The sequence below is a fragment of the Lepidothrix coronata genome, unplaced genomic scaffold, assembly GCF_001604755.1.
Source record: "Lepidothrix coronata isolate B3197 unplaced genomic scaffold, Lepidothrix_coronata-1.0 Scaffold84, whole genome shotgun sequence".
Taxonomy (NCBI): Eukaryota; Metazoa; Chordata; class Aves; order Passeriformes; family Pipridae; genus Lepidothrix; species Lepidothrix coronata.
In genome coordinates, this window is record NW_016690264.1 from 1773730 (window position 1) to 1795772 (window position 22043).

Sequence of the window (22043 nt, forward strand, 5' to 3'; positions counted from 1 at the left end):
ACTAACTGCACCTAGTTTGAGAGGGACTCCAGATAACAGCCAGCCATAGCTACCCAAAGCAATTTGATGACTTAGATTCAGCTGAAAAATTGGCTTCTGTAGGTGCTCCTGCAAACTAAATAAAGAGTTATTAACATCCCAGTAACCACAATACAACATTGTAACAGCTGAAGTTCAGGTGGGCCCCAATGGCCATTAGCATAGTTACTATATGGGTAAATTGAAATCAAGGTTGAACCTTTAATTACCAAAACCGCCTTCCATAGTCTTTTGAATTTTAGATATTTCCCACCTTCCATCTCCATAGAAAAATCCCCAAATAGCCACTGTGAATCCCCAAGCTTTACTGAAATCAAATCAGCTAATCCTTTGGTCTTAACGGCAGGACTGGCTATATTCTGAGTTTGGACATGACTGGGAGACAGAGGGTTAATTAACAATGTCACACTAAAACAACCCTGTCCAGATGGGTACAAAAAATTTTCTGCCTGACAAAGGGCAATTAAGTGTTTTGTTGCCAGAACAGTAACAAAGAGAGGCACAGAAAGAGAGCTTGCAAGAAATGGTATCAGCTGTTTATTTACAATAAATAAATGAAGTCATGGGCACTAGCTGAACAAATGAGGGAAAGAACATGTAAAAAAATGTGCCCTTCTGGCGCAAAATATCATATCACCAGCAGAGCGAATACACTACTTTTATAAAAGGGGAAAAACAGGACCGTTGGGCTCCTATGAATAAGTCCTTCATGCAAGAAAAATAAGTTTCCACATAAAGGTTTTAATCAGCTCTGATCTCCTGCCACCAGTTGAGGAACAGGGCATAGGCAGTGGGAAAGCTGATAATGGTTTCCTCGGTTCCTGCAGCTCTTCGGTCTGGTCATGCTCCTCAGAGAGCACTGAGCCAGTACAAAGCAGATGCAGATACTCGCCATGGGTCAGATATGGTGTGGACACATCTCTCCCGGGGGCATTTCTATGGGAGAGTCTTTCATCCGTTCACTTGCATTTCTTCCTTTCCTTGCTTTGGTATCCCCAAGGTGAAAGATTCAAATTCTCCATTAAGGACAACGAGCAGATGCCCTTATGGAGTTGTCAACCTGCTCCTTGTCTGGGATGAATTTTCTTTGTAAAGGCTACGAGAGAGGTTTCTCTTCATCCCTTGTACTTGCACATTTCCTTTCTCTAGCTCCTCTGCTCCTTTCAGCCATAGCTTCCCAAAACCACAGTCTGGACCTGGGAGAAGCAGGGTCAGGGATTTCTCCCAAGTCCTTAGCAGGGAACCAGTCCAGTGCCACATCCTCTCAGGGATGCTCTTGTAGAGCTACAGGTGAGTGGGTCTGGAGAGGGCAGGATGTTGCCTGTGCAGACTGCCTCAGCAGGACTCAGTGCTGGACAAGGAACAGCACTGTTGACAGTGGTGGTTACCAAATCCAGGGAAAAGAGGGAGCAGAGAGGAAAAAGTGCCTTTGCAAAGAGCTGTCCTCTTAAACACAGACTCCAAAGGAGTAAAACCAAATGTGGCCAAGTTGCCTTGTCGCATGTCCTTGGCCATTAAGGTCACCACCTGCAACAGAAGTGCAGTAGCACCTGGCTAATCCTGCACAAGAGCTTCACAAGTGCGTTTTGAGGGGAATTGTATGGATGGTGTCAGAGAAAGAGGCGCATGTCAGGAACAAGCTTGGATGAGTTCATCTGATAAAAATACACTCTGCCTCATAACGATGTCCTTAGCTGAAGAGGCAGGAATGTTGCAACACTGTTCCCCAGCAGTGACAAAAAGATCAGCTTACAGAGCCCACAGAAATAAACCTCGAGCTCTCTGTGTGTTTACAAAAAAACAACGCAAAGGTTAGGACAAGGAAGCCAGGAGGATCTGGTGGCCTGGGTCTGCAGTGAAATATTTGCAGCACCTCCTGGCACTGAGATCAACCTAGGAAAAGCACAAATAATCCCCCGTGGAATGCGAAATTCAACCAAAAAAGAGGAAGCTCCAAGGAACACCTCACCATTCTGTCACTTCCATTTCTAGACAGATTCCTCCTTCACGAGAAAGGTGAAGGGATCTGCGCAATCCCACAGCAACTAAGAAGAGTCTCCTTTATCCTTCTATCTAGTGGGATCCCAAAGGACCTGTAACTACATCTCCCTTGAAGACAAATCCTGGAGCTCCCTGATGTGTAGGACATGTCCTGTGTCTCCTGACCTTATGAGGACATAGCTATGTGGCTCACAGGGCAAGAAAAGTCAACAGCTTCAACCTGGTACTCCATGGTCCCTACCATGGTCACCAGCTGTTGAGGCCAACTCACACTGTGCCTCTCCCCTGTAGTGGAGGGGAAGCTCTGAATTTGTCCTGCCCATCCTGAAAGCTCTGCTAAAATAAAGCAGCACACACCTTCTGCACACCTGGAAACCCCTTGCACCATCAGGAAAAGCCAATGCAAGACACATGCCCTACCCTACATGTGGTACTTTCCATGCTGGCCCAGTCCCATGCACACTCCTGGCCACATGCATTACCAGCCTTTAAACCCTCCCTGCCAAACCAGGCAGAACTTATATCCCACTCTGTCACCTGTGGAGCCTCCAGACAGAAGGTGCAGTGGGGCAATTGCCTAATCCTCCCGCCTTGCAACAACTGCAGCTTTGCACATGCTGCACCAGGGAGGAAAAGCTGTGCCATGACACAGCTGCTGGGCCTGGCCCACACTACAGCTCAGGTCTTTGGCTGGGCCTTTCTGAGGAGCAGGGCTAACCAGAGGCTGGTGTGCCAAAGGTATAAGTTGGCACGACACAGATCAGCACATCGACCGGGCCAGCGGGGCATTGAACGCCGCGGGTCACTGGACACTTACACACGAACGCCTCTCTGCAGCCTGCCGAAAACAGCTCTTGCCCTGTGCCAAGGAAGGGCATAAGCAAGCAGAGTTCAGCCTCCTCCAAGGAGGTGCTCTGGTTCTCCAGCTGTCCTAGGAGTGAGCAAAAGGGTTTGCTGTGTGCACACTTCTCCCTGGTGCATTTAAAGCATGCAACCCATCATAGCAGGGCTGCCCAGAGAGCTGGAGAACCTTTAACACCCCAGAGCTCAAGCACTTTGTGCTAGGCAACACTTTGTTTTGGTTTTGAAATTACTATCTCCAGTGAGGTCAGATCTTAAGTGTTTTCAGTGAAAAAATAAATACACAAGCACAAGAATGTAGGGAAAGGAGGGGGAAAGCAGAGCCCAGCAGTGGTTTAGTGCTTAAATTCATTTGAGATTACATAAAACTGTGAACAAACAGAGAGTCCAGATGCATTTGACTTAAGTCATGTGAGATCACAGCTCTCACTGAACTTCTGGAAAGGTAAACATGGTTTATTGATGAAAGGGGACTGAGTAATTCAATGCTCAATTGGATCTGGCCTTTGATGTGGGAGCAGCGTGCAGGGGATGTGCAGCAATCTGAGGCTTGTGCTAGGTGAGCACGAGAGGCAGCTCCCTAAGCACAGCCTCTCCTGTTGGCTATAAACCTCCTCTTGGAGCAGAGCCCTTCCAAAATTTGGGGGTTTGTGGTCACATCCTGGGCTGTGAAATTCAACAAGACAAACAGCAACAGTTTGAAAAGCCTTTCCAGAAGCTGTTCCTCGTAACATGTTCCTCATAATGAAAGTAATTCCTTTCTCATTCCTGTTAGGGTCATCTTTAAAAAGTTGTGGTGGTTGGAAGTTCAGGGTGCTCCTGGTTGCAGGACCTGCACTTCTCTTGGCCCACCAGTATCCTACTTTTGATCCACATCATTCACTGTAACATTGGGAGAAGGGTGGCACCCGTTGTAAGTTCAATCATCCTTCACCGCTTAATATTTTTCCTAAATGTTCCCCTTGGTTTTGCAGCCTGGGGAACACCAGCTCTCTAATAACACGGAGCTGGAGAAGGTCATCCACAGACAACGCTTCAGGCTCTGTATCCTGAGCCACAAAGTCACTGAGAGCATTGGTACAAATTTCAGCATTCATCAGACAAACCCTCACGTGCCACATGCAATTGTCACAAAAAGCAGAGTTTTGGTTACATCCCAGCACAAGGAAAGCCAACATGATCTGCTGCCTGTGTGCTTGTACTCTGGCACTCAAACCAAAAGGAGCGAGTGCCTCTCCTGTAGGTGAGGAGGAACCAGCCTGCAGCTTCTGGGACCAACCAGCTGAACATCACGGCTTTGATGTCAGGGCATCCTGAGCAGCAAGGCACTGAGCTGGCTCATGAGAAGTGCCACCAGGACAAAAGGAAAGAAAATCACCCCCAGTTTGTACAGCCACCATAAACTGATCTCCTCAGTCCTTCCAAGAGGCAAACTTCAGACTGGCCCAGTCAGGGATCAGCAGGTTCAGCTCCATTCTGACCTTTTCCCTCAAACCAACCCAGCCATCTCTAACTGCTACGTCTCATGTACTTGCATTTTTACAAAATGCTCTCCTGTTACTTTTTACCTGATCTGTTGCCCATGATCACAACCATTTCCTCGTTAGACATTGTTCACTGTAGCTCTGCAGCATATTCTTTGAAAGAAATTCAGTTTAATTTAATACAAGGTAGTTAAGACTATGTTATCTCCCATCGTCATTTGTGGTGCTGTATATTAATTAGACTTGGCTGCTGGCAAGTAATACAGCTAATTGGAAAGAGGGAGGAAGGCTCCCATCAGTTTCCTTAAAATAAAAAGTTGATATTTTTAACAAAGATTCAATTTTTCAGCTAGTATTAAAAATAAAATTAAATTAAATTAAATGAAAAAATAAATAAAGAGATGCCCTCTTGCTCAATCAAACCTGCAATCTTTCATTCAAGCAATGCTTAACTCCACCTCAGCCTTCTGGTTATGGTGTTACATCTGACAGCTTTTTGCAACTTTGAGTGGCACCCACGCATTCTTCTGAATCAAGGCAGAGAATAAAACCCCGAGTATGCCAGAGTGTCACTGCCAGCATTTCCAGAAGGAGTGGGATGGAGTGCATTTTCTATGAAAGTGCACAGAATACTGCTTTTAACCACACTTGCTTATCACAGCCCTTCACTGACCATGTTTAGTCCCACACAGTTGGAGCCACACACGGCCATGCACAGCGATTCTGCCCTAAACCACTCAGTTCACTCACAGCCTCAGCTGGTACCAGCCACAGGTCTGCTGTGGCTGGTGTGCTGCAACCAGACTGACGCAAACACAAGGTATTACCTGTGGTAACAAGCTTAATTTGACCCTCTAGAATGAAGTACAAATTACAATGCTACTCCTTCTATTTTTTTAAGACACTTAAACAGCTGCTGCCAGCAGGTGATGCTCTGCTATTTAATTTATCAAAGCCCTTGGATCACCTAACAGAAAGAAAAAGGTTTTCATTCTCAAACCAACCAAACAAGTTTTGGGAACAGAAACAGTTTGTAAATCAGAGTACAAACCTACTTGCTCAGCAAGTTAGGTCAAGTGAGCAGAAAGGGGGAGGGGGATTGGACAGAGCTGCACCCCAATACTGACCTCCATCCACAGCCCGGCCACGTGCACGCAAAGGGCTTTTCTCCCGTATGTCTCCTCAGATGGGCTTTCAAATGGCTGCTTTTGGTGTACATCTTGGTACAACCAGGAAAAGAACATTTGTGCATTTTAATGAGTTCAGCTGCAGGGTTCTTTTGAAATTTCTGACCCATGATGATTCCCGTCTGACCCTGGATCATGCCTCCTGGCCCAATTGGCTTGGCAGCAATGGGGACGGGAGCAATGCGGACAAATTTAGAGGACAAGTTCAAATTGGACGACTGAACTATCTGAGGCACAAGGGCAAATGTCTGTCCTTGGATGTTGACTAGGAGCTGTGCAATTTTAATATTTTCCTGTGCTGGTCCTTGGGAACTGGGGCTCGTGTTGGACTCCTGTTTGATCTGTACAGGCTGAATTTGGAGCATAACCGGTATCCCATTCTCGAGGGTCATTCCTCCATTTGAAGCTTGGCCACCTTCTGTTGTGCTGTTCAACTGTTCATTTTTACTCTCTTTTAAACTAGTGCTGGGTAACATATGGTCTTTTTGCTGTAGCGAAGCAACAGAAACTTGGCTGCAGGCTCTCAAGTCCTTGGTCTCACTTTTAGGTCTTTCTTTGAGCTCCAAGTCCATGTTCTCCTCCAAAAATTCCTCAATTTCCTCAAGTGTGGGCTGAAATGGTCCTGAGTCTTCCATATCCACAGCAAATTCAGGCAACCTAAAGTACTCCTCTTTCACTATTGGCTGAAGTCTCCTTTTGTCCCACCATGATGTATTGGTGTTCCCCAAAGATGCCTGGGACAATAAGTAGTCTAAGATACTGTCCTGACTTTCTGCACTGGATGTGCTTCCATAGCTGGAGCTGAGGACCTGGGAATCAGGGCTGGAACAAGAACAAAAGCTGGACGAGTCACTGTCATCTTCTGACAGGGGAGAGGGCAGCATTTGGTAGGACCTCACCCCCGCTGTCATGTCCCCAAAGTATCCAAGAGAAGATCTTGTAGATGAAAAGGATTCATCAGTAGGCAGCAAGTGATCCACCATTCCTGGGCGATCTCTTAAGGGTATCCCAACAGCATATACCAGGCAGCCAAAGTTCAGGTGAGAGCCTGAGTGTACAAAAACAAAACAGCAACAGTCAAAAGTTGGTTTAATTATTTATCTCCATGAACTAAAGCTTGGAAAGCCCTCTAGCCCACAGGAAAGTCCAGAGCATGCAGCCTCACTGAGTACACATGCTGCTACATGCTTTGATATGTCTGTACCACCCCAAGGACTGTCAGGGCCAAAGCGTTTTGCAGAATTGCACCACATATTTGCAAAAGAATTCTTTCAGAAATCATTTCCCAACTGTGTGTGCTCTAGATTTACATCTCCGTTCCAGAATAATACTGGCAAAAGCAAATAAATTATGAGCTTTTGCCTAACAGTGAAATCTAGAGCCAAAGAAGGGAATGGGGAGAAAAAAAATAAAGTGCTGAAATTTTTATCACCTAAAAAAAAACCAAATAAAAAAGAAGTTTATTGCTGGTGACCATAAAATGCAAATCCTTTTCTTATCTTGTAGCTTTCCACCACCTTATTTTTAACTTCCTCAGTTCTACAAATATAGGCTGTTCAGCATAATGCAAGGATCAATCTGGCAGGAGCCAAAAATATTTACTGTGCTTCAGCATTTACTAGGCGGATTTTCCCCTCCAGATGTAATGAATCAGTGCGCCAACGTCATCATCACCTGCACTGTCCTTAATAAGGCTGGCACTGCGCTGAGCTAATTACCATGTCCTGCAAGGCAGCTGGTGGCTGGTTTCACCTCGCTGCTCCATGCTCCTTTCTCTCTGGGTACGGAGGTTCATGCGAGCTGAACCTCGTTCCAGTTGCTAAACTGGGAGGGCGGTACGGACTGTATGGACCCTCGGCATCTCAGCCTGCTGTGAGCCACGGTGGGCAGCTGCGATGCCAGTTTCCCCCTCCTCCGTGTCGAGGCGGCGAGCGGAGCATCCCGCAATCCCGACTCACGTGAGCCGTAATCCCGCTACAAGCCCACGGAGCCACAACAGCAAACTCCCCCTCCCCAGCGCAGCCCACCACAATGCTTGCTGACGGCGGCGATTGTCCTGCGCTTTCCCGCTTAAGGCAAGCAAACTTCCTAGAAAGGTTTCTGGACAGGGAGAGGCAGGAGGGACATCTGCGTATTTTTTTCTTTCCCCCCCCTCCTCCCCGAGGAAAAAAAAAAAAAAGAACTGCTTACGGATGGAGACTATGCCTCCTAGAAAGCAAACGCAGAGACCTCCCGATGGAGCGAACACTGGCCCTCAGTCATTCGCTCAAGGTGACTGATTGAAAACAGAGCTGTACATGTGCATAATAAAACAACTCTTTCTGTGGAAGGTATGTGGACTGCAGAGATAGAAGTCATTTGATCAGCCTATGAGGTTTTGCGTGTGTGTGAATTAGGAGGCATGTGACCCAGTGCGAAGGAAATGCCAGTCAATCTTGTTACACGCTGTCATTTTCCACAGGCTCTGCTGCTGCGCTTTGGACGCTTTGCCATGAATAGTCAATAGCTCCCAGTTTTGTGCAGGGAAGGGGATGGTTGTTACTGCTGTTGCAGAGCATCCTTGCTGCCTCATCTCCAAAACTTGCCCTATCTTTCCTTCTCTGGAGAAAAAAAAATCAAAAGGTGTCTGTGTGCTCAGGGCTGCAGCAAACGCAAGGTGAGGTATTTTACACAACACCCCTAAAGAGCTCTGTCCCATTGGCAGCATCTATTAATATTTCACAGGAAACGGAGGTGGGGGTGGAAAGCACCCATATTTCTTAAAGATACGGCTTCCTCATTCAAACACACATGGAGGAAACAGTGGAGGGTTGAAAGAAAGGCTTAAAAGTAAGATTGCACATTTTCCTGGTATGCGCGTCCTGTCAGTCAGCTATGCCTGGAACAGATAATGAAATACCCACATGTGCCTGACACGAGGAAGTTCAAACAGAGGTTAGTGGCTCTGTTTTGTGACCTTAGCCTATAATCATTGCTTATAGTAAAAGTGAAGAGTCAGAAGAGCTGAACTATTTCTAACACACTTTTTTTTTTTTAACTCCCTGCATTGATGGAAAGTTTCCCCAGCAGAAGTCCCAGAGCTGAGCTATTCCAGTTTTGAAATAGAAAACACAATATGCTTCTGACAAGTTTGTATTGGCATCCAGTAAGAATTCACCCAAGCAGATTGTTTCTATCTTGCACCAAAAACTGGTGACTGTCTTGTGAAATTTAGGGCAGAAAGAAGGACTTGCCCTCAGATAGCTTCTGATTCTTCCTTCTATGTCTGCGTTGTTTCAGTCTAAACTTCTGTAGAATGGGGCTGTGAGAGAAAACTGGACTGCAATGTGTGTTTTTCTAAGAAAAGCTGGCGTGCTCTGCGTGCACCAAAAGCAGCTGGCAAAGTTCTTTTCAAAAAACAGATAATAAAATGCCTGCAAAACTAGAAAGCAGCATATCAAAATATCCATGTATTTCACTGGGAATAGAACTAAACTGTAACTTGAATAAGGGCTTAAACGAGGGGAAAATTAAAACCAACAAACCCCTAGCAACTGCTGTGGGCCAGTTATCACAGCAGAAAACAGCCAGCACGCTTGTTTCTCATCTCCTTTGACAAGGAACATTGTTACTCAGTGTAACCGGAGTCTTTTTAAGAGGGGACTGTCAGAGGCAAATAGATTCAGGCGCATTAAGGGCCAGTTCTGCTTTCTGTGCACTCTCAAAGCTTGCAGAACAGCCAAGAAGATTTTGGGGAATGCCTGGAATGCAGAATCAGGCCCTGGCTATATTTTTCCCCTAAAGGCCAGGCTAACAACCAAAAGGCTTTCATCCCTACTTTGCCTGAAGACTCAGCCAAACCCAGAAGATTAGAAAACAAAACCAAAAAAAGCCAGGGCTGTGAAAGCTATGAAAACTAATGATGCTGTTTCCATAAAGCACTTTCATCTCTAGGAGCCCTGAAAACATGTTAGAAATGTAAGCACCTATAGTGAGACCGCAGTGCCTGAGCCACTGAAAACAGCCACTTCTACAGTGAAATACAGCAGCTGTTCAGCAGCACAACCGTCTCCAATTTTTAAGAGTTCCCTGGGTTGTTATGATGTCCTTTCTGCCAGAAACATGTTGTTCTGTTTAAAACCTCTCCATCTAATCGCCGGCTAAAAAAAATATTGACAAAACGAAACAAACCAGAAAAGGCATATTTTGATGCAGAGCAACAATAAAATGCTAAGTCCTGGGAACTTGCTGAAACATGGGGACATTTATCCCAGTCTGTCATTTCTGGACAGTCAGCCCAGCACAACTCATCACACAGCATATATGAGATGCTGACAGTCATTTCCTATGTATACTGCCACAGCTTTTTCTGGTTTAGGACTAATCTCTTTAGTGTTTTCTCTTGTTCCCTAGAAGGTTTTAAATCTGTTCAGGCTGACTCCTGCTCCACAGAGCATGCCATAAACCAGGCAGTAAACCGGGCCCAGCATTTCTAAGAAATTAAAACAGAAATGCATGGGGGGAAAAAAAACTAATAAAAAGAAGCCACGAGCCAGGAGTAAACCCATTTGCTCTCCTCTCTTCTGCGAAGTGGCTGTGTTGCTCCATGGACACAAGGGGGTGTTTAGAGTCTCCCTGTTTGTTTTTTCCAAACCCAACACTTATGGAAAGCTGCAGAAACGTTCCCAAAGCTTTCTCTTCTGAAAACTGTCCCACTCCAGCCCCAAACTTTGGTTTCTGCAACAGGAAGCACTTCATCTGCAATGTCCTCCCCACGGAGTGCACCCCGCTGCCTCCTGCACCCCGGCAGGGAAGGGTGCCCCAAATAATGCGTGGCACCAGCTGCCTGGGCAGGGAAAGGGGGGCCGGGAGACACACACATTCCCATCCCAGCACAAGCACAGCCAGGTTTCCACGCCTGCAAAGCATCTGCTTATTTGTTTTTTTGATTGTGGTTTTCTGTTTTGTTGGGGGGGGTGTTAATTATTATTTATTTTATTGGTTTTCCCTCCATCCCTTTTCAGGAAGCTTTGGGGACCTGAGCTTCCCCTTTCTCCCCCGCCCCCGGCGCGGACCCCTGGTCGCGGTGACCGGGAGTAAACCCCCCTCTCCCCGCCTGTCACTCCACCGGTGCAGCCCCGAAAGAGCCCCCCAGCCCTGGCCGCAGCCCGGCACCCTCCCGCTGCGCCGCCGGGGGTGGAATTTAATCTCCCACCTGCCCCGTGAGCGGCCAGCAGCGGCACAAACACCCCGGCCGCCGGTGCGGTGCTGCGGCAGCGGGTGCGGGGGCACCGCCGGAGGGGTCGCGGCCCCGCGCCCCCCGCTCGCCCTTACCTGAACTCCTCTGCGAGCCGGGACGGGGGGGAGAGGCCAGGAACGACCAGAAGAATGTAAAAACAGCAGCGAAAACGGGGGAAAGAAAAACAGAAACCAAACAACAAAGCCAAGCCACAAAAAAAATAAAATAATTTAAAAAAAAAAAAGCAAAGATAATTATAGAAATAATAATGATTAAAAAAAAATTAAAAAATAAACATGGGGGAAAAATCCCACGCACGACAAAAACGCAGAATTAAAAAAAAAAAAAAAAGCCAACGACAACACAAAACAACAAAACAACACCAGAAGAGGATCCCGCACAGGCAGGAGCGGCCCCGGCGGACGCGGAGCGGCGGGAGGCGGGCGCAGCTCCCCCGGGAGGCGGGTGCGCGGCTGCGGAGCGCGGCCCCGCTCCCGTAGTACTATATCCCCCTCACATGACGGGCGCCCGGCGGCGGCGGGGGAGGCCGGGGAGAGGCTCGACCGCGTCCGCCGCCACCATTGGCCCCGCGGCGGCGGGGGCCGGCCCGGCCCCGGCCTCAATGGGAGCCGCGGCACCGCCCGGCCCGGCCCCCGGGGCGGTGCTGGGCCGCCCAGAGGGACCCCGGGGACGTGCGAATCCCGCAGGGGATGCGCGGTCCTGGGAGCGTTTAGCGGGGCCTGTAGCGATAGGACAAGGGGTAATGGTTTTTGAAGTAGAAGAGGGTCGATTTAGATTGGACATAATGAAGGATGCTTCACAATGAGGGCTATGGAATACTGGAACAGAGTGCTCGGAAATGTGGCAGATGCCCCATCCCTGGGAACATTCCAGGTCAGGTTGGACAGGGCTCTGAGCAACTTGATCTGGTTGAAGATGTCACTACTTGCTGCACTAGCTGGACTTTAAAGATCCCTTCCAACCCAAACCATTCTATGATTATGTAAGCGTACAAGTTTCTGGACATCTCCAGGAGATAAGCAAGTCCCTGGGGAGGTGCAAGTCCCTGGAGGAGTTTGAGGAATCCCAGACTCTTTCCCTGCTGCATGCCCTCACTCCTGCCCCACACCCTCACACCTGCCCCTTTCTGCCTCCCAGAGCTTGACAGGGGGACTTCCAGCATGATAGAAAGTATCGAGGTTTGGGATGTGATCCCCTCCACACACCCCCACTATTGTTATTACAGTCATTACTAGTTTTTAATAAAAATACATATATTAATTTAGATATATATATATATACACACACAGTATAGTTATGCAATACTTGGCATGGATCATGTTCAACCCCTGCAGAGGTGAAGCCCACCTGAGGAAGCTCAGAGTGGTGCCAGCTGCTGCAGAAGTCAGTGGTTTTTCAAATTCAGTTTTTTCTTTTTTCAGATCCTTGGGAAGATGAAGGCCAGGATACCATAAGTCCAGCTAGTGCACCCTTTTCTGAGGGCACATGGGACAGCATGCCATTCCTACTCTCTCACTGTGGATCTCACTGTCCCACAAGGAAAATGAAGTATTATTTTCATTTTATGGCGAAACTGAGGCACAGAGGGTCAAACCAAATGCCTGTGGCAAACCAAGGTGCAGTCTCATCTCTCTTCAACTCCAGCTCAATTTTTAAACTGGCAAAAATATCCTCCATCTGCATTTCTTCCTAATTGCCAGTAACACATTCCACATCCTGGCAAATGTAAACCACTCACTTTCCGCGAGGGCATTCAGCCTTAAAAAGTCACTGCAAGAGGGCCTGGGAACAACACAGGGGTGACCCCACAGGTGTGGCCTCACTCCAGGGGAACAGCCAAAGGACCCGGGAGTGCTGAGGGCTCTGCTTTCATGCACATACCTCTCTCTTCCTCTCCACATTGTCTCAATGAATAATGCATGAATACACACTCATCACAATCTAGATACTATATTTATACAAGTACATCAGGGCCAAATTCTGCATTAGTGTAATTCCACTGACGTAAAATGCATTACATTGGTAAAAATGTTGGCCTTAAATATTTTTACCCAAAATAGATGTTTGGCAAACCTTGCTTTACTGCTTTCTGTCAGTTAAAAACCCCTTGTTTCCTGAGTAGGTGAAGTTTAGCTTCGCAACGCCTAGAACATAAGATTTAGATACAGCTAAAATCCAAGCTCTCAAGATTGGGCTTAAATGGAATTTGAATTGTTGGCTGTACAGATATGAAATTCCCTTACCATGAAAATAACCAAAAGTTGCAATCTTGATTTTATCATTATTATAACCTACCTAGGCATTGGGACACATTATAGAGGCTTCTCTAACTTATGTTTTTCCACTTGCAAAAGACAATGTATTTTAGTTACAGTAGTTCCCAACTTCCTCTGAATTGCTGGAGAGGTACTGAAGTTCCATATTTACTTTATGTGGAAATAAAAGGGTATGTGTCCCAGTTCTGCTTTTCAAATTTCATCCATTTTACTGGGCCCACAACCTTTTTGCTTCTCTAAAAGCACCGCTCAGGTCTGCATCCATTGCCCACTGTGCAGCTGTAAGGCTGCACTGCTGGCTGTTGTTGAAGCTAGAGATACAAAGGCGAGATGTTTTCTGTGGGATCAAGCAGATCCAAACACGTGCTGCTGCTGGAGAACATTCTCGGCCAACTTCCCTTGTGCCAGCACCTGCCCTTGTGTGGCTGTGCACCGAGACGGAGGAGGGATCTCATGCTTTTTCACGTCTGAAGAACCCTACAGAGCATCTTATCCTTTCAATATAAGGCAACAGTGACCACTGCGAGGTGAAATGCAATGGAAAATATCAGGAAAGTGTAACTAAGCAGTCTGTGTTTCTCCCTGAGATTTCCTTGGGGGAAAAATAAACAAAAAGTATTAACAATGCAGGCAGGCAGCACACAGCACCTGGGAAGTCAGTCCAGAGCATCCAGGATGAACCCCTGACCTGAGCTCACTCACACACTGTGTGACAAGTTCTGGATGTACTGAATTTTTTACGTATGTCCAGGTCCCCTTTGCCATGCACACAAAATCCACGGGAAACTTCAGCACAGCCCTTGAGTGTAGGTTCAGTGCTATGCCTTAGGCATTCCTGGGTGTCCAGCACTTCGGGAAAACTGCTGCCCTGACCAGGATATTGGGCATCAGTACACCCTGGACAAACATCCAAAGTCCTCTTTTTCTGCCCAGGCAAAATTTCTAGGCAGAGAAAAAGCACACATTAAAACCAAACAAACAGGATATATGACAGCACAAGTTCTGATGCCTCACTTCAGCACAAACCTGTCGCTGTACAACAGAGGATACACAAAAGTCACTGTCACCTTGTGCCCCAGTCTGGAGTTGTCCTTGGTGAAACCTGCCCACAGTTTCATCCTCTACAGCATCTTTCCTGAGCAGATTTCATTAGAGTAATTTCCTTTCCACATTATTTTACCCATGAGTCTGCTGGAATGGCCCTGACTGCAGTCCTGGTTTTGGGGTCTGCTGGCACAATTTGGGGCTTAAGCCTAAAAGAGAATTACAGAGTACAGTGGCAGGTGCCAGCTCTGGGCTGACTCAGCCACTTCTCCATCCCTCCGTGATCTCTGAATGCACTTCTCAAGCTGTGGACTGATTTACTGGTTAATCCTTCGGAGCCCCATGACAGTGAAAGCAAATTGACACACATCTAAGTTTTGCTCAAGGTTTTGGAAACACTACAAGCCTTTATTAGCAGCAGGAGAAATGCACAGATCTAGACAAACATAATGATTTCTGATCCCTTTTTTCTGCCAACTTTTCATGAGAACCAGGAATGACTGTTGGGCTGGGACAGGCTTTTGGAAACGAGTTTTTGTGCAGCTGTGACTGATGCCTCACATCAGCATCTTTCATTTTGTAATGTAGCACAACTGAGCCCCCACTACCTGCTACAAAATACATCTGTCTTTTCCCTTGTCCAATCCTTTTTGTGCATCACTAAGAGATTTCCTTCCCTCTGTTCATGTCTTCAACAAGTCCTCTGAAAATCTATTATTACTTCTGTCCCTTGATATTACTTGGGGATTTTCCATTCTTTTTTTTTTTGCCACCTTTCAGGAGAGAACTTCAGTCAAACTGGTTGCCCTGCTCAGACAAGCTTTCTAGCATTCCCATAGCCCAGTCAAACACTGGGGATAACATAAGGTTAAGGTCCTTTTAACTGGCTGTTGTCTGAGGCTGTGTGTTAAAGATCTAGTCAGGAAAGGCAAATAAACCTCAGTATTCAAGCTTTTAAAAATTTCTCTGGAGATAATAATTACATTGCTTTATAAAGTTAAAAAGAAACCATAGGCTGAAGCTGTTCCCAGGTTGTTTTGTACCACATAGCAGAGACCCATTAAAGGTGGGAAAGGCAGCAAAGGGCTCGTCCTTTCAAAGTTCATCAGTTTACACCTAAGAATTGTCTGGCTCTGCCCACATGTTGCCTTTCCATACGTGCTGTACAGAGGCTAGTTTTTCCTGCCTCAAGTTTTCCCATCTTTTGTACATTGCCTGCACAGTTCTGTGTTACAAATTACTTCTCATTTTTGAGAACAGTGTTTGGGCTTCATGGATGGGCAAAAAGAGGGATTGTGTTGCATCGGGTGAGTGCTTTGCTGTCTTTAGAGGTCACCCGTGGTATTTCTGCCCCAGCCCTTGCTATTTCCCATTTACTGCAGCAGCAAACTATTAGTAGTCCGATGAACCAACCAGACACCTGGCAAAACAAGGGTTAGTCAGGCTGAATTGATTACTCACACATTTCCATGTGATTTACAAATCAAGGTTGCTCTTTTCCAATGAAAGAAGCAAAAATAATCAAGCAGAGAAAAAATATTAAAAGGAAGTTCAAATTCTCTTTGGGGATTTTTTTTTTTTTTAAATTAGTCTCCTGCAGATGGATCCCTTCCATGTGCCACAAAGCTGACAGTCACATCCAGCTGAGCTCTACTGGGCTTCACCTGTCAGCACCAGAACACTTATGTAGGCACAGAGGAAATAAAAAGGCCTGTCAGACTCTCCAATAATGTTATGATCACTTTAACTTAGCAGTCCTTGACACTCATAGATAAGGACTGTAATTTCTCTCGGTACTACAGAAATATTGACACAAAGAATATGTTTATGCCTGGCTGTGGCTCTGCAGGACAAGATGGAAACAACAACAGCAGTCTCAGGACTTAATTTCTTTGGCTTTGCAAGGGCATCTCTGCTGCAGGGCCAACTGTTTATTGATTTTTCTTTTTTTTTCTTTCTTTCACAGGTTTGGAAATTATGTTGTCTTTTCAAGTCAGAATCATAGGCCTAGGGGGAGATAAGTTGGAAGAAACTCATTTTAGGACTTAAATGTTAATGCTCCTTTGACTATTAAAGACAGTGGGGATCTGGGAAGAATCTCTGATTTTCTCCCGAGCTTTCTCTTCATTAATATAGCGAGAGAGAAAATGTCAGCTGACTTTCTGGCTGCATTTCTCTAGGCCATCTTTAACCAGGTCCAGCTCCAACCTCGGGTTTCCATGCTCTGCATTTTAATCTACTGGCAAAGCACCCCCACAAGCAGAGCTGTCTGTGCCTGCTGACATCATGAACATCCAAGGGGATCAGACCACCTTCTGTAGGGATAGGGGTGTGCTGAGTGTGTGATAGACAAGTTGTCCCATCGCTGCCTCCTCTGGAGAGATGAAGCACAAGAGCTGGGGCTCAGCTGTTTAAACCCCTGTCCTGAAGATGCACAGAAGCCAATGCCTTCGATGAGACACACAAGGCTCATTGCAAGAGATTCAAGAGCACGGGGAAGAGCCTAGTCCAAGCTATCTCTCATGAAGATGACTCAGGGACGGGAGGTCTGTAAATGTAACAAAACCCATTGGCTCGCCTTGAGGAGATTCAGCTCCTACTTCTGCTAACCCAAGTTTAGGAAAGCAAAATAGACTGGAAGATGTACAGGAAGAACTGGGCCAGGATGAATGTTGGCTCCAGTTCAGAAGTGGATCTGTAATAAACTGTATTCCCCTGCCCTCTCCTGGAAGGAATACGCCAGAGCTGGGTGCTTTTGTGCAGGATATTTGTGTTGAGCACTCCGGGGAAGTGACTCAAGGTGGTGAGAGGAGATGGTGATTTTGAAGACAGTGTTTACAGGAATAAACAACTATGACCATATTGTGTCCATCGTGCACTGCCAACACCACATCTGCCAGAGAAACTGGCACACCTCGAGCGAATTTCCATGTTTTCAAGGAAGAGCTGCCTGCCTGTCTGGCCATTTGCATTGAATTGGGAAACAGAGAGGGTGACCCAACCGATGGAATTCAGAGCCTCTCTCTTGCCTTAAATAGGAAACACAAAGCCCACATGAAAACCCCAGCAACCTTTGCTCAGGGAGCAGCAGAGCATTGCCAGGTCAGAAATGCAGCACCACGGCACCAACAGACAGTGCTCCTGTGGGCACCAGGGCGGAACAGGCAAGTGGGACCTCATCACTTGGACAGTGAATTGGTGAGAGCCCAGCAAGGAGGTTGACTCAACCTCTTTGGAGGTTCTAGAGTAGAGACAACACCAAAGTCCTCAAAATCAGGAAGATCCAGGTCTGGTGTCAGGTCCTGAACCTTCTGCTGTGATGTTACCGTTAACCCTCCAGACACAGAGTTCAGTGACTATGATCCATTTACCTAGATTCACAAACAGATATCTTAGGAGCTTTTGCAAAGCTTCTTGCTTTTCCAGAGTCAGAGGAACTACATTTTTTTTTCTGAACACTTAACAGCCAAAGCAATACTAGTCCTGTCCTACAAAGGACTGATTAGCAAATCACTGCTGTTGAGATAATAATGGGAGCAATGAACCACAAGACCCAAATGTAGAAACTATATATAAGTCTCTGGTTCAATAGTTACAGCACAGAACTATGGATCAGGACCTCTGGAAGTGCAGGATCAACTACATGTCCACTATATAACCTCACAAGTGTCTCACATACTTCCAGGTTATTTTGCAGTTGTGTTCCACCAAGTCTTTCTAAACCCAGCAAAGAGTTATGCAAAGAGGTATCCTTCAACATGGCTGGTAGGTAGAACACTTCTGTCCAGCTGGGGTGCCCCCAGCCCAGAGGAGAATTAGACTGTGCATTGTAGACAGGCTGTGAGCAAATGCTGGTGGGGACATTATCTTTTAAACCTTGACTAACTGCTCTGCCTTCATGATGGGGGAGTCTCTGAGAGCAAAACAGGCACTACATAATATCTTAAGCAGTTCCACAACTGGTTTCTTTCCCTGCTCCACCCAAACTTAAGTCCCATTTTCTGGGTTTGAGGTACTTTCATCACATTTCTTTACCCTCTCCTTCACCCTCTTATCAAAGATATGAACTTCAATAAAGTTCAGTTCCAGCTGCCTTAAAAAGCAAGGTTTGTATTTTCTGCTTCAGTACAGGGGTTAAGAACAATGTGTCTGTTCAACACAGAAAGAGATGTTAAATGAAAGTTGAGTTATATCCCTCCTGTGACTAATGTTCTAGCTTGTTTTCTAAAGTTAATTTTTCATACGCTATTTTTCCCCTTCTTGTTCTTTCTTACATTTGTCCAGACTCCCGTGTTCCTGAGGGACTAATTACCCACTCAGCAGTTACTCTGAAGTCCAATTGTAATAGCTGGCAAAACTCTGTTCTATGCAAGCTTTTAAAATAATTCCTCAATTTATTTCAAACAGCACCACTCTCCAGAGCTTCTTCCTAATTTGGGTTGCCCTGAACTGAGATTCATTTCACTGCTGTTGAGAGCTGACTGCTTTGCTTGTCACAGGGTAAATACTTTCAGCAGAATAATTAATAATAAATAAACACTCAAGGTCCCCTCCAAACAACTGGATTGCTCATATAAAAAATTATCCATTGTGATGCAAGCCTCTGTTTTCTCATCTAATGCATCCTTAGTAACAAACTAAAACCACTGATTCAGACCTGGATTTTTCTTCTTCAAAATACAGATGTGATCATAGTAAGTATTTTCATTCACACTTGTCAAAAAATTGGGGGGGGGAATTACTCATACATCCTGTGATCTAAAGATGCCCATTTTCTAATTCTGTAGGTGTCTGGCAGTAAAATATTCACCCTTGCTGATGTCACAAGTAATAACAGAGAACTAAATTCAGATTACTGGCTTATATTTTTTCCCCACAAACACTGCTTGAGAGGAAACCACGTCCTTTCCCAATCCTGCTACTATTTAAATATCTATACGGCCAGAAGAGACTCACCTCATCTCCTTGCTCTGCAGTTTCTCCACCTGTTCCCTAAGGATAATAATCTTGACAATGTATAATCCTGAACAAACTGATGTTCATAGAACAGACTTCAACTGTCTGGTGAAGAATATATAGAAAAAAGATTATGAGAAAGCTTTTTTTTCAGGACAACAGAGTTGTGCAAGCAGCACAGGGAATATAGAAGCTCTTATGGGAAGAACCTGTAATCTCTGAATGGAAGAGAACATCACATCTTATTTAGAGATTTAATTCTCCCATAACCTCTTCTTAATGACATGCTAAAGTATTTTTTTCCTAGAGAAAAGATATCTCTAAACATTTGCACATCACCCAGTCTTTGTCCAAGTGGACCTGGGATCCGTCTGCTGCAGAGGCTGATGCAGCAACAGCCCTCAGCTCTAAAGCCAATTTACCCCAATGATTGGGCAACATTTAGATATTTTTGCTTAGGCTTGCATTTAACAGTGACCAGCCTGTGCATCATCTCTCTTGTTATAGTGAAGCACTGATCATGCAAACTTGTCAGAGTTAGCTGAAGTTCATTCTGGTGATTTCCTTTGGATTTCTTGTCTAAATATCACAGTCCCTGAGGTAAATACTGGCCAATTTCTGCCCTGCAAAGTGTGAAGCATTGCCATGCCCTTCTCCTCACAGCCTTCTTAAGACAACCAGTCAAGAAAACTACTTTTGCTTTTACACCTAGAAATAAACTACCAAAAGAAGACAGAAAGGATGTTGGTTCTGAGATGTCCTATTTTTTACTTCTAGCATGCAAAATCTAGTATAATCACAAGTATAAGTTATTTGCTGATGGGACCCACAGCAAACCAACACAGCAGCACCACTACTAACCTGGAGTTTCACTGGTGGTCTCAGCAGAGGCTAAAGAAATCAATTGCAAACTCTGAATCTTTTTGTCAAAATTGATCTGGTAATTAAATATTTACTTTCAAGACTTGTCTCAGTCCTATTTCCAGCTCAAAATTACAGATTTTTGAGAAATATCTTACCTCTTCACCTACATGCTAAAAACCAATCTCTTCCATTTTTGTAAGGCTAGCAATTTTTTTAATACAATTTTCTACATCTTATATTTTTTCACTTCATGAGCCATCAAAAATGTTCCTATTAATGTAGCAGTCTCACTTTCACTTTCCCCAGGGCAAGTCTCTGGGAGCAGCTGCCACCAGCAGCCCTGAACTGCCTAAAGGAGAGGATGCTGTGCACAGCCCCAGGCATGCTGGAACTCCTCCTGCTGGATTGACAACTTGGAAAATCCCAGTATTTCCAAAATCCAAACTTGGGAGCTGTTCTTAATCTGTCATCAGCTTTTTAAGAAGAACCTAAGAACTGTCTGGGCATTCATAGAAAAATTGAAAACGTCAGACGCTCCTTCCTTCCCCCTGACCTATGTGCAGAGCTGTCAGAATGGACCGTGGCTTGGGCCAGCACACTGTTGAGAGGATCAGAAACAGCATTTCACCAATCTTGGGCTGGATTCAGCCCACTTCAGGCTGGGTCTGGCAGATGTGAAATGTCAGCAGCCACTTCACCAGCGGGTAGGTCCAGCAGGGCACAGGCAATGCTTGCAGTGGTGCCAGGAGGTCACAGTGAATCACATCCTGCTGAGCAGCACACGGTGCTTCCCAACCTGCCTGCCCTGCCACAGCCCCTGGGGAGGGCAGAGGCTGATGTGCCTCAGGGAAGTCCTGCCCCAAGGATGTGCCAGTCTCTTCCTTCCCTGCAGCACTGGGAAACCTCCCCTGAGGCAAACAATCAGGTGTAGCAGTGTGTGTCACCCTATTTCACCACAGCTTGTTGGGTACAAGCGGAAGCCGCTGTTGCGCTTGCCTTCTCATGAGCATCCAAAATAGCTGCTTATAGGTAACTATTCCTATCCTCCTAACCAATGCCACAGAGAAGGAAGACAAGCCACATCAGGGATTTACTGGCATCCCCTGCTGTGCTGCCTGCTGCAGCTCCATGACAAATGGCATTTGCTTGTGCCAGCCAGTATCCCAAGAACAGGAAGAAGGCTGCGAGTTTGACAGTATTTTATCTGCTCACGGGTCGACAATGGAGGATTCTCCTTTTAAAAATCAACTCCCACTTGCTTTCAGCCAGAGGTTTCTGGAGCAGCAGGAATTTGCAAGGAAGAAGGGCCAGGTGTGTAAGCAGATCTCCACCACGCAAAGTGGCAGGGGCCGCCTGTGCTGCCAGTCGGTGACCCATTAACCACCCTGCGAGGGGACAACCTCACGCGCAGCTGCGGCAGTGGCACATGGCCAGCCCCGGCCCTGCCAGCCCAGAGAAGAGGGACAGTATTGCAGCCTTTGACGTCATTCCAGAGGGATCAAGCTCAGACATCTGTCCCAGTCAGAGATTGCGCATGGCCCCCCCAGAGAACAGACACATTGTGCAATGCCAAAACAGACTTTACCAAGGAATCGGGCACATCCATGCCTGACAGCAACGCAGCTCAGCGCTGTCAGGATCAGCCTTGAGTGGGTAGAAACGGCAAGAGTTTGGCAAAAAAAATTATGAAAGTCTGCTCAAAAAGCTGTTTAATGATTTGCCTTTAGGCAAAAACATTTTAAAATAGAGGGGAGTCACTGTGCAGTAGCAAAATGATGGCAAAAAAAACCTGTTTGCCTTCACAAGCAGAGCTGTTTGCATGGGGTATAGGAGAGGGTTTCTTGGATTTTTTCTTTTTTTGGGGGGCATTACCTAGTACAAATGGGCTTCGAAAAGAGAAATAAAGGATACAAATATTCCAATATCAAATATCAGTAAGCATGAGTGTGTGGAGATGCTTAGGTCTTCTCTGGGTAAAAGAATCAATGAAAATTCACGGGAAAGCCAGAGGATGGTGATGCTTTTGGAGATGGTGGGAGGGAGAGAAATCAGAGCACACAAAAAGGCTCCAAGGCAGCCAAAGGAACTGGAC

General features: G+C 46.0%; 1 protein-coding gene across 4 annotated transcripts in view; it reads right to left on the reverse strand.

Annotated features, from left to right (window-relative positions):
* KLF15 (Kruppel like factor 15) overlaps window positions 1-21309 on the reverse strand; it is a 30700-nt gene extending 9391 nt beyond the window's left edge. Inside the window, exons 1-2 of one of the 4 annotated variants that reach the window (XM_017820601.1) lie at window positions 21156-21309; window positions 5513-6620 (exon numbers count right to left, since the gene is read on the reverse strand). In XM_017820601.1, coding sequence (XP_017676090.1) covers window positions 5513-6555 — 1043 coding nt within the window. In that variant the 5' untranslated portion in view covers window positions 6556-6620; window positions 21156-21309. Of the gene's footprint in view, window positions 1-5512; window positions 6621-7089; window positions 7224-7762; window positions 9031-10885; window positions 11046-21155 lie in introns of those variants that run through there. The other 3 variants (XM_017820604.1, XM_017820602.1, XM_017820603.1) reach the window with 3 other exon arrangements.
* Window positions 21310-22043: the final 734 nt, after the last annotated feature.